This window comes from Staurois parvus, unplaced genomic scaffold (assembly GCF_062004578.1).
Source record: "Staurois parvus isolate SC_StPar_1 unplaced genomic scaffold, SC_StPar_1.0 ptg000058l, whole genome shotgun sequence".
Classification (NCBI taxonomy): Eukaryota; Metazoa; Chordata; class Amphibia; order Anura; family Ranidae; genus Staurois; species Staurois parvus.
In genome coordinates, this window is record NW_028317854.1 from 11355437 (window position 1) to 11368446 (window position 13010).

The 13010-nt window shown below is 41.9% G+C and overlaps 1 protein-coding gene across 1 annotated transcript; it reads left to right on the forward strand.

The window, feature by feature from the left end:
* The first annotated feature begins 326 nt into the window (after positions 1-326).
* On the forward strand, positions 327-13010 carry RPL34 (ribosomal protein L34). The gene is made up of 5 exons (XM_089668494.1): positions 327-406; positions 3436-3509; positions 3593-3692; positions 6332-6435; positions 12881-13010. Exons 2-5 carry the CDS (start codon positions 3445-3447, stop codon positions 12963-12965), a joined length of 354 nt encoding a protein of 117 aa, XP_089524620.1. The 5' UTR covers positions 327-406; positions 3436-3444; the 3' UTR covers positions 12966-13010.

The window sequence follows — 13010 nt, forward strand, 5'->3', positions numbered from 1 at the left end:
GCCAGGGCAGGAAGGAGGTAAAAGTGTCCGGTAGGCGAGTTGTTAATAAAGTATGGAACTCAGTCTAATATGACATCCTCCAAGAGCAGAGAAACCATGTGATGACCGGGGACGCCTGTGCTGCCATGTTTGTTAAGGGAAACATGCCCACTTATTCACTTCGCTGCCACACAGATTGCAACAGCTTTGCAGAGATAGCACAGAAGGCATAGCTGGGGAAGAACCAATACCAGATATGATGTGACTAGTCTTTGCAGAGGTATACTCTTAATATCTATCTTCGGCGGAAAAATAAACACATAGCTCCGGAAGCGGCTCAGGACTAAGTGGGCGGGCTGACAGTAAATTCTTCCGCTTGGCTCAGCTCCGCCCTCTCTCTTTCCTCTTCCGGTGACGGCGGTACCAGGTATGGCGGCTTTTTACAGTACACAAGCAGGGCTTTGCGTTCTCAATCCGTGTTAATCCTCGTTGTGCGTTGAGAGCGGAGCTCCGGGAAGCCGGAGTGGTAGTGGCGGGGATATTCCTTGTTCTTCTGGTAGTTGTATTGTCAGCCGAGGCGGGAGGTGAGGGGGACAGCGGTGCGGGAATGTTAGTGTCAGGCGGCTTGTCTCAGTGTTGTCCTGGGAGCCGGGTGTCTGGGCAGTGCTGTGTTCAGGACATCTCCTCTAAGCACAGGGATGTGGTGTGTTCAGGACAGGAGATCTCCTCTAAGCACAGGGATGTGGTGTGTTCTTTGTTCAGGACAGGAGATCTCCTCTAAGCACAGGGATGTGGTGTGTTCAGGACAGGAGATCTCCTTTAAGCACAGGGATGTGGTGTGTTCTGTGTTCAGGACAGGAGATCTCCTCTAAGCACAGGGATGTGGTGTGTTCAGGACAGGAGATCTCCTCTAAGCACAGGGATGTGGTGTGTTCAGGACAGGAGATCTCCTCTAAGCACAGGGATGTGGTGTGTTCAGGACAGGAGATCTCCTCTAAGCACAGGGATGTGGTGTGTACACATCATTGATGGCATCCCTGAGGTCGGATTTCCATAGTTCCTCTGATCATGTGTATGGCTGTGCTGTGGGGCATTTATTAAAGTCTAAGGCCTCGTCCACTCTTCAAAAATGCTTAACAAGAACCATCCCATTCATTCCAATGGCCCCTGTTCACATCCGAGGCTTCTATCCCTTGTAGCAAAACGCTTGTCGCTCCAAAAAGTGCACAAGATACTTTTTGGGCAGAATTGAGCATTTTTGTCCCCATAGACTTCAATGGAAATGCCTGAAAATGCTTATTTGTTTTTTTTTTTTGCCTATATAAGGTGTTACTAAATTCACAACAGTATAATCAGTCTGTATATGCAGTAAGGCATGGGTGTCAAACTCCATTTCTTCGCGGGCTGTATCAGCATTATGGTTGTATCTTTGAGACTCAATGTCCAGAGCACCTCACCCCCCATTACATCAGATGTCAAGAATCCCCACACCTTCCTAATATCACCATGCACACCCTTTGGGGGAAGAGCTGGAAAGAAGAAAGTGCAGGGTCTGGAGGAGGACCAGAAGAGGAGTGAAGTCAGTTACCAGAGTCTGCTGAGACCAGGGAAGGCAGAGATGAGGGGGTGCTGCACTGAGAGGTGCAGGATTTGGCAGAGGAGTTCTATTCTCCTCTCTGAGACAAAGTGGGGGTGGAGACAAGGAGGTACCTACATGAGAGGTGCAAGGGCCACATGAAATGGCCTGGAGGGCCGGAATCAGCCCCCAGGCCTTGTGTTTGACACCTGGGCAGTAAAGCATGCTTGTTTTACTCACTGTGGAACCTAAGGGGTTATTCCTCTGCATTGTGTAAAAAAATGCTGTTTTAATTTGGTCTTCTCTGATCCTACCCTTCTTCCAGTGTTCCACTCTTAACTTCTGATAAGACATATTTTGTGGAGTCAGTTTGGTGTGTATTGTTACAGTGGTTTTTTTTTTTGGTTTTTTTACACTTGGGAGAGTGCATCACAGGGCCAATCAGCACTGTCCAGGCAGAGGTCAGGGGTCCTGCATCCTCCTAGAGCAGAATGAAAAGTCCTCTTACAAGCTTTAACCAGTGTTCTGCTGGACACTGATGTCACAAAACTGCTCTAAAATAATTGCATTTTCAGGTTGTGTGTACTGTGGGAGACCAGATATAGTGGATGCAGGGTCCTGGGTTTAGTAACACTTCAAAGTTGAACGTCACCCAAAGGGGAAGTTGTTTGCATTCTCCCCCCTTCCACTGCCACATTTGTCACTTTTGGGGGGGAGTGGGTAGCAGGTACCTGGTTATGACAGGTACCTGCACCCATTGCTGGTCAGATGCGCCACGGCGATCTGAGACAGAAATATATATCACAAATGCTCTGTTGAATCCTTGTATCCCCATAGTGGTCTCTTCTGCAATAAAAGACCACCTGTTAACTTCTAATTTCTACTTAAAGCGGAGTTCCACCCAAAAGGGGAAGGTCCGCTTTAAAGATTGGTCCCCCGCTCCCCATTAAAGCAGAGTTCCGTTCACTCTGTAAAAAAAATAAAAGCAGCTACAAAAACTGTAGCTGATGACTTTTAAAAAAACAACCACTCACCTGTCCCACGATCCCACGTTGCCCCCGCCACAGCCCGTTTCACCAGCCGTCCTGTATTCCATACCTGGCTGTGACAGCTTGCCTAGGCGATCGCAGCGGACGTGAGAGCGGGTACCTGTCAAATTTGGGTACTTGTTACCCCCTCACCCCGCTCCCCAAAGGTGCCAATCTTTAATGGGGAGCAGCGGGGGACCAATTTTTTAAAGCGCAACTTCCCCTTTTTGGGTGGAACTCCGCTTTAAGGATTGTCACCTTTGGGGAGAGGAGGGGAACTGGTACCCGAATTTGACAAGTACCCTCTGGAATACAGGTCGGCTGGTGAAACGGGCTGCTGCGGGGGCAACGCGGGATCGTGGAACTCCGCTTTAATAGTCCACTTTAATGGCACCCCAAAGCACCTGTCTAGCAGTGCACTTTAACACATTACAATGCATAACTCTCACCAAAACTATGTGAGCGCCTGCCTCAATTTATATCCAATTGTGCCATGTAGTTGGTCAGCTTGGTAATAGATGGGAAATCGTACAAAGTAGGACTGCCTGCTGATCATATACAATTACTTAGGTCTGGTATAAGGTTATGAGGATTATTGGTGCCCAGACTTATTTCTAATCATATGATTCTTCTTTTAAAAACGTTAACATGGTTCTGTCTTGGGAGATGAAACCTGTCAGCATTGGATGTGTGCTGGAAGTCGTTTTGAATCCCGTGTTGTCGATTGCATTTATTGAATTGATTTTTAGGGGTATATGGGGAGCCGGCAGCCTTTTCACATTTTGAAGTGATTGTATCAGAAGGGCTTTTTTTTTAGAGACTTTAAGGTGTATTCCTTTTATTTCTGTATAGATATCAGAAATGGTTCAACGCCTGACTTACCGTCGTAGGCTGTCCTACAATACAGCCTCAAACAAGACCCGGCTGTAAGTATATTAGTATCCTCTTGGCATTGGATAAGTTCATGTCTAATGTTGGGGCTCTTATTGAATGGTTCTTTATTTTATAGGTCCCGAACACCAGGAAACAGAATTGTTTATTTGTACACCAAGAAGGTTGGCAAAGCCCCTAAATCAGCATGTGGCATCTGCCCAGGAAGACTCCGTGGTGTAAGTGTGCTATCTGCTTTCACATTGAGGTGATACTGAAAAACCTGGCTTATTCTATAGTTGTGTGGGTGTAATATTCTTAGTTTGTATAGCTGCCAAGTCTGAGAAATGATGGTATTGGGGATGAAAAGAGCAGGTTACATATTTCATAGACTAGAATTAGTGGTGCACCGAATTAAAAGTCTTGTGCCGATACCGAAAATTCAGAATGCATGTGGCTGAAAACTGAACCGAAATGGCTGCGTATGTGGGGGTGGGGAGGCTCCAATGTGTGTGTGTTTTAACTTATGATTTTATTGCTATCACATAGGGGACCAATAGTCCCCTATGTGATAGCAAATGAGTGACAGGTTCTCTTTGTAAGGGGGAGGGGTCAGGGCAGTGTGTGCAAGGAGGGGGCAGGAGGGAGCAGTGTATACAGAGAGGCTCCCTTACTGGCTGTCACTATATGTAGGTGCAGATTTTTAAATGCAATTGCCGGCTTTTTTTTTTTTTTCTTTTTTTCGCTATAGCTCACAGAATTAGCTGTAATTTTCCCGGAGCTAAAGGAAACTTTTGTTTCTTTCACCTCCGGAAATAAACTAAAAGGAAACTTTGTTTCTTTTAGCTGGCGGGAAAGTGACAACTAATTGTTTGCCTGCACAGCCTATTGGAATCAGTTGACTTTCTCCTGTCCATGCCTTTTGCTTGTGGAAATTTCATTATAGTGTTATGAGCATATAAATATGGATGAAAATTCTTTAGATTTAGATAGTCAGTCAGGATTTTATTGCCCCATCAAGAGATGCTCTTTCTGTAGTTGTCCTGATTACCAATGCCATGAGAAATGTAAGTGAGTGAGGATAACCATAGATGGATCCTACCCCTTTTTTTTTTTTTCCCCAGTCAGCCTGCTGATTTCAAAAAAATCCTCACCTTCCCCAACCACACATTGGAGGTGGATTAAGGAAATCTTTCCACAGTATTTTATTATGACAGCAGGACTCCTCCACTGCCTGAATACACTGACCACCACTGTAGTCTTTTGGCAGCATGCATTGATAGAACCCACATTTTCCAACATCTTCTCTCGAATGGAGATGGTCATAGATGGATCGAAATTTAGCCTGTCCCTGCTGAGCTGCCTGACTTTTGATCCATGTTTGGCCAGCTTAAAGTGGTTCTTCATTCATTCTGCAAAAATTAAAAGTCAGCAGCTACAAACACTGTAGCTGATAACTTTAAATAATCAAGCACTCACCTGCCTAAGGATCCAGCACTGTCCTCTCCTAAGCCGGTTTCTTCGCCAGTCTTCAGTTTCCTGCACTGGCATGTTAACTGTGGGCAGCTGGCAGTGACTCCTTGTGACTTCACAGCCAGCTGCCCACTCTGCATGTACAAGCCATGCTGCTCTTTGAATGGTCCCCCAGTCCACTGGGACTTGGGGGGGGTGGGGGGGGGGGGGGTGGCAGGCGTAGCACCCTTTGGTGCCTAGTGCGCTGTGGCATTAGAAAAATTATGCAATTGCTGTTTCTTTGTTTGATTAGACTGACTTTACTCTGTAATTCCTCCAATGCCGCTCTATGGATGCAGTAGGTTTAAAGAGCACACCGAATACTTTAGTTAACTTCTTTAATAACTTCAATCTTCATATAACACTGCTTACAATGGCTTATTTCTTTCATATTACAATGGTTTAATTTGTATTACATTGGGTTGATTCAATAGCTTATCTCGATAGGTTCAATAGATTTGATAAATTTGTTCTGTATATTTCGATAGATTGATAAATTCACTTGGATTTATAAATTCGTTAGATTACTCTACAGTGACTTGATTCGTTTAATTCGTAAGTTCGGTGGAACTACAAGTAAACACAACAGATTTTACATACAGATCTACCTGTATTACTAAACAACAGAGGAACACACAAGTGCATTAAATACCTATTTGGCCTTCTCTGCTTCCATAAAGCTTTTCTGATTGGAACTGTCTGTTTCCTCCTCTGTCTGGTGAGCATGTGTCTCTAGAAAATCCTAGCAGGGAGTTTTACACAGGCATAAATGTGAAACTGGCTGGGATTGGTTAAGGCTCTGTACAGTATGAGGCTGTCTGTGATTGGCTCATCTTTAACTCTTAAAGGCATATTTTCCTTTTCTGCTTCTGCTAACACAATGAATATATAAATGTCATATAACAATCAAAGACATAAATTACAGCAATGATTCTGCTTTTGGCTTTAACATATGCACATATACACTGTACTGAGGTTTATTGGCAGGTTTGGTATACACATATATGTGAACCATATTAGCAACCTAGGACTGGTCTTAGCTGGCCAGCTACGGGGGGGGGAGAAAACTTCCCCTTTTGGGTGAAGTGCTGCTATGAGGTGATTTCCCTCACATTGGAAAGATATCCTTTCCTTCCTGTCTACAGGACAGGAAGTGAAGGTTCGTAAAGAGATACAGATGCCAAGAGAAAAACGGACAGCCATTTTTAAACCTACTGTATTCAAAATGGAAGAGAGTTTTGGCTTTAGCCATACTTTAATCTACTGTACAGTGACGTATAGAAAAGTCTGTTTTTCTTGGAAAATGTTGGATATTTTTAGATGTTTTGGAAATGTTTTATGAACAATTTTTCTAATCATTCTACAGATCCGAGCAGTCAGACCAAAGGTGCTTATGAGGCTTTCAAAAACAAAAAAGCATGTCAGCAGAGCTTATGGTGGATCCATGTGTGCTAAATGTGTTCGTGACAGGTAAGCTTGGTGTGATAGTGTGTTCATTTGGATTGCAGTAAATCTTTGGTGGTTTGGGAGAAAAAAAAATCTATATCCGGGTAATGTGCCATAATTGTAAAACAGTTCAACCGGGAGCTGTTCACTTAATATCCCAGAATAATTTTAAAGCATCAATTTATTTACAAACATTTTACATCAGTTTACAATGTGTTTCTGTAGACTTCTGTTAGTATTACATATGCTGGTTGCTGGAGACTTAAGAGGCAATGCATTGGAATACATTTTCATGTGTTACAGTGCAGATGCATTAAAAACTAGTACAGTAGTGTGCAGGTTCCACATAAATATACATATCCTAGTAGAGATTTTTTTTTTCTTTTATTGCCTTAAATGCTACAAGTAGAAAAGAAGAACATGTCACCAGCATACCATGGATCTGTAATTGTCCAAACTTTTATTGAAATAATCACATCAGACTGTCAGTGCAATGTTTCATGGTCACGTAGGACCTCATCAGGTATGTGATGTCATATCACTACATTCTTGACAAAGAGTTCCTACATGGCCTTGAAACGTTGCACTGATGCGATTGCTTCAATAAACATTTCAACTGTTAATTTTCAATTGTTTGTGTGGGCAAATTCACTTTGTGTGAATTACTGTACGAACTGCTGTATTACTGTAGTTAAAATGGGTGAAATTGAAGTTGCTGCTTGCAGAGAAGTAGATCCACTCAGTTTGGTGTATGTAGGTTGAAATGACTCTTGAAAATTGAATGTTTTGGTAGCTCTAGTGATGGAAAGATTTTTTTTTTTTTATAAGCGTTACCAGCTTCAGTATTAGATGCAGCTCTTTTATTGTAAGTTATGTATGTTACCCCAGAAATTAAGATTAATCATATGTTTATATGTATAGTTCTTTTTTTAAAGATAACCTTGAATGTTCTAGTTCTATTCCTTTAAAAGTTACATGGTTGGTGATCCTGCCAGCTTCCCTGGGATTGCTGCTGGGAGCTGAAGGAAGCTGTGCCAAAAGCATGTTGTGCATGTCCCCATGGAGCTGCTGATTTACAGCAGCTCCCAGCTGGAGCCTTGCTATCAAAATTGCTGCTGGTTCTGGAACATGGCACACAGATTAATGCCTAGTACATGTGCTGAGAAAATCAGACGAAAAATACCACTTTTGAAGCGGTTGTCCAATAATTTGGTACACTGTTTTCAAGAGCTGATCATGACAGTTCATGTAATTATCCAAAGGGATGAGCTTGAAAAATTTCTCATATGATAACAGAACAAATGACTTTTGTTCAATCAGTACAGTATTGGGTCGTAAAAAAAAAACCAATACCACTCATGCTCAAAAATGAAAGAATTCATTACATCACCGCGGAAAGGTTTATTCTGTTATACAAGAATTTTCGTAAGTTTAGTGATGAGACTAGCATGCAAAAAAAAAACCCGAACAATCTTTCGTCTAATATTTTCACTGTGTGAATGAGCCTTTAGAGGTTACTGCTGTGTATGTGATGCAAGTCACAGAGGGGTAACACTTGTGCCACTCTATGTAAATGAGTGCATCGCCTTACTAGTCATACATACCCCCTGCTATAAATATCTCTCACATCCCAGTGCACAGGACTACCTACCAAAAAGTAGTAGAGGTAAAAAATGCTGCTGCGCACCAGTGTATCACACCAATTAAAATATAAGATAAAAACAGCGCAAATCAACCTCCTCACCATAAACAATATAAATCAAAGAAGTGTAAATATCAATCAAAAATTATAAGTAAATAAATCAATTGAAAAATCTAAAAAAAATATATATATCAGTGAAAAAAAATAATTAAAATAAATGCTTAATTGGTGTCCAAAAATTAAAATAACTCTGTGTGTAAAAACAAATTCTTTCTTCCCAAAAACACAAGCAAAAAATCTTCTCCAAAAGAAATGTGCTTCCACATTCACCAGTGAAAAAATATGACTGTTGCGCCTTTTAGGATTTTAGGGATCCTACACCCCCTCTCAAAATCTTCCAAAACTCCTTTCACCCTGTATGGCTTGATATACTCCTATTCAGAACTCCATACCGGTGCAAAACAGCCATAGTGTAAAACTGCTAGTAACATGTATAGTAATAAAATAACACCAGGCCACTCACATGCTTAAAGAGAATAAAAAACATTGATTTATTGCCTCCATTGGCACACATATATCCATAAGACCGCAATCCAATCCAGGGACCTCACTAACTCCTGGTTTGCAGAGGATAACAGACAATAGTTCCAACAATGAAGATGGCCGCCTGGAACGCCCCCAGCAGCGTGCGTTCCACTCACCGGAAGTGACAGCAGACCGGAAGTGCGTTGACGCGTTTCGCCCCTCCCACAGGGCGTTCAAGAGCTTAAAAAAGCTAGTGTGCATGGAGCCTTAGTGACATTACTTATCTGTAGCTGGAATGTTAGCCATGTAGCCATTATCGGTGCCTATATGAACTATCTTCATGAACAGTGGTAATGGGTACTTGTAGACCTCTTTTCTACAATAAAATGGTTTCGGTATATAATGGAATTGTGAAAAATCTTGTTTTGCATTAGTTCAAAGGGTACCTGTGCAGAAAAATTCCTGTCATCACCACAACTGCTCAGAAATATCTTTGCTAATGCCTAGGGATGCTCCGCTGTATTGGCGACCAAAAATAGTGTTGTCGGCAGTTTGTCAGTAGGGAAAAAAGGTGCTGATAATGGCTGCTAAAAATGTGCGATTTTGCCATTTTAGGGTATGTTTTTCTTGGATCATGTGACAAAAAAAGCATAAACCGCAACACGTGTGCGTTTTTGCTTTTCAGGCCTGGTTCACACCAGTGCAGTTTGCGTTTTGTCCTTTTTGCAGTCCGTTTTGCGTTTTTGCACGCGTGTTTAACGTGGGTTTTTTTTAATGCGTTTTTTGAGTTTTTAATTTTTTAAAGTTTTTTGTGCCAACTTGTTGCTGGGCAGATTAAGAACAGATCAAAAATGCAACACGTGCATTTTTGTTGCATTTCGCTCCTGGTTCACACGTATGCACTTTTTGCGTTTTGTCTGCTTTCCAGTACTTTTTGCAGTGCATTTTGCGTTTTTTTTTTTTATCCTTTTTTGTATGCATGTTTTTGATGCATTTTGCGTGTGGTTTTTGTTTCGTTTTTTTTTGTTTTTGGCCAACTTGTTGCTGGGCATATTAAAAGTGTAAAGTGCATCGCAAACGCAACATGTGCAATTTTGATGTGTTTTCAATGCATTTCATGCTTGGTTCACACAGTGCAGTTTGTTTTTGTCCATTTTTTGCAGTGCGGTTTGCCATTTTTGCATGCACGTTTTGTGTTTTATTTTAATTTTTTGAGCCAACTTGTTGAGCAGATAAAAAATGCAAACCGTGACAAATGCATGAAAAAGGTCAAAAACGCAATACATGCATGTTCTGCAGTGTCTCCCTTGAAGTCTGTTGAACCAAAAACGCAATTCTTTGCGTTTAAAAAAAAAAGTCCGTGGCTCTTTCCAAAAACGCAGCAGGCTGAAAAAGCATAGATGTGAACGTACCCCATAGGAAACCATGTTAAATGGACTGTAGTGCATTTCTGCAAAAAGGTGCGGGGGTGCTTTTTTTTTTTTTTTCTTGCCAAAAATGCAGCAACCGGGATTTTTAACACCACAAAGGAAGCACAACGGACCAGTGTAAAGACATACATTGAATTTAAAGTGGTTGTAAAGGCTCAAGTTTTTTTACCTTTATGCATTCTGTGTATGAAAGTAAGAAAACCACTTGTGTGCAGCAACTCCCTCAGCCCCCTCAATACTTATCTGAGCCTCATTGCGATGTGAATGACAGCCTCGGCTGCCCCGGTTCTCTGCCTCCTCATTGGCTGAGACAGCAAGCAGGAGCCATTGGCTTCCACTGCTGTCAATCACAGCCAGTCAACCAATTAGGAGAGGGGGTGGGGCCAAGCCGCAGCTGTGTGTGTGAACGGACACACGGAGCAGTGGGTGCTCCCATAGCAAGCTGCTTGCTGTGGGGGCACCCAACACAAAGGAGAAGCCAGGAGAGCCTGCTTGGGACCTGAGAAGAGGAGGATCCAGGCTGCTCTGTGCAAAACCACTACACACAGTAGGTAAGTATAGACATGTTTGTTGTTTTTAAAAAAAAAAAAAAAAACACCTTTTAGAAGCACTTTAAAGGGATGCATTTTTCTTGTGTTTTTTTTTTTTTCCTTCACATCACAGAAACATCACGGGGGGGGTGTAGATTTTTTTTTTTTTTTTTTTTTTAGTGTGTGTGTGTGTATTTAAAAAAAAAAAAAAACCCTGCCCATTTCGGTTTTCGGCCAAATGCATCCTGAATTTTCAGTTTTGGTCCAGAATTTTCATTGCAGTGCACCACTACTAATACCAATTTCTGAAAACCTGTGTTTGCATAGGCATTGGTGTTCCCCAATCTGGTATTATTCCATTTGACAGTTGCCGTGTAATTTAGCTATTTTGCGCCCCAGATTTTAGAGTGGTTGTGCAAGATGTTCTCTTATATTGTGTGCATACTATACTGCTTTTACTTCATACTGCTAATAGTTATTTTTTATGGTAGATACGTAGGCCAGGCCACACTATGGGCTGCTGTGCCCGCATATCACGCGGGAAAAAGGTTCCTGCAGCATTTCAAAAAGGCAGTGGCTGGGAAATTGCATGGTGTTTTTGTCAGTTCTTGTCTGTGCTGGCTCCTATCCCCTTCCCCTGCTATGATGTAGGCAGACAGCAGGAACCTGAGAAGCACCTTGTTACCAAACATTAGGATTTCAGGAGAGATCCAGGATTTATCTGTGCATCCATAAATTAATTGATGTACAAAATGTGAACAAAGTAGGAGCTGTTTATGATATGTGCAGAGCAGAGAAGGTGTCATAGCTGCATTCACCTAGGTGACTGTAAATGCGTATTTCTTTTTTCTAAGTCCATACTGCTTTTTAAAGCCAAACACTCATTTAAAAATCTAATCTTGCACTGGGACCTCTGCACTGCAAGGGTAAATGATCTTTTAGTCTATGGGCAGAAGATCGGGCAGTAAATATTTGCCTCTTTGCTCCAACAAGCTCCCCTCCAGCACTGTGACCAATTCTCTGCAGCCTGCTCGGTAAGCAGCAACTAGCTCCAGTTGCACTCTAGCCTTCTTGGTGTACCACACAGGGTTAATTTTCCTGTATTGTACATAAAATTCCAAGGCCCTGTTTACAGGCCAGAGCTTCAGGTGGAGGAGAGCGCTGGAGCAGGGTTCATGGTTAGTGATGGAGCCACTTTCTCTCCCATAGACCTAACAAGCATTTGTTTTTGTTTTTTGTCTTCAGTGGGATTTACCAAGTGGACAGGGAGGTTACCATAGTGTGGGGTACTTTGGCTATAAGTTTGTATAAACTGTCAATATCATCTTTAACCTCTTGCCGTCCGCCTGCTGTTTATAAACGGCAGGGAGGTGGCAGTCCATGGGCGGGTTGCCGTTCATAAACGGCACCTGCCTTTTCTAGCTGTGCGCGCTCCCTGGGAGCGCGCACCACCGCGATCCGGTGCCCGCTGTGTCCTCCGGACACAGTGAAACACCGATCGTCGGACGGGACCTCTGTACGAGGTCCCGATCATGTGATCACTGATTGGCGAATCAGTGATCACATGCAAAGTAGTAAGCAAGATGACACTTGTCACATCATTGCTTACTATGTGTGAAATCTGTGAATGATCACAGAGGTCACATGGTACAAGGCTATTCACAACAGCCTTGTACCATGTGACAAGCTGTGACCAATCACAGCTCACTCAGTATTTTCTCAATGGCTGCAAGAATGCATCCAGAGAGAAGGAGAAATTATTGCGTTTACAGCCTTTATGGGTGTAAAAGCAATCAGTGTAAAAAAAAATCTTCATCACCCCCCACAAGTAGTACAGTGTCACCATGGTGACACTGTACTGCTAGGGTGACAGTATGTAAAAAAAAAAATAAAAATAAAAAATAATATAAAATAAAATAAAAATGTAAAAAAAAATGTTTGAAAATTATAATTTTTGGTTATAAACTAATTTGGATTTTTTTTTTTTTACTAAAAAAATAACCGAATAAATTTTGGCCAAGATTTATGATGAAATATTTATTTGCAAAATTTTATTAAAAAAACACTTTTTTTCAAACTTTGGACGTTTTTCTTTACATAGTAAAAAAAATAAAAATCCCAGCAGTGAATAAATACCACCAAAATAAAGCTTTATCTGTCTCAAAAAAATGGTAAATTCATATGGGTACAGTATTGCATGACTGCGCAATTGTCATTCAGAGTGTGATAGCGCTGAAAGCTGAAAATTGCCCTGGACAGGAAGATGGTAAAAGTGTCCAGACAGGAAGTGGTTAATACTTAGATTCTTGCATTTGGCTGAGAGTGGTATTTTTATTTTACAGAATCAAGCGGGCATTCCTCATTGAAGAACAGAAGATTGTTGTGAAAGTACTGAAGGCCCAAGCACAGAGCCAGAAGGCAAAATAACATGACTTGTATTGTTCACTTCAGAATAAATACTTCTATTGTGTA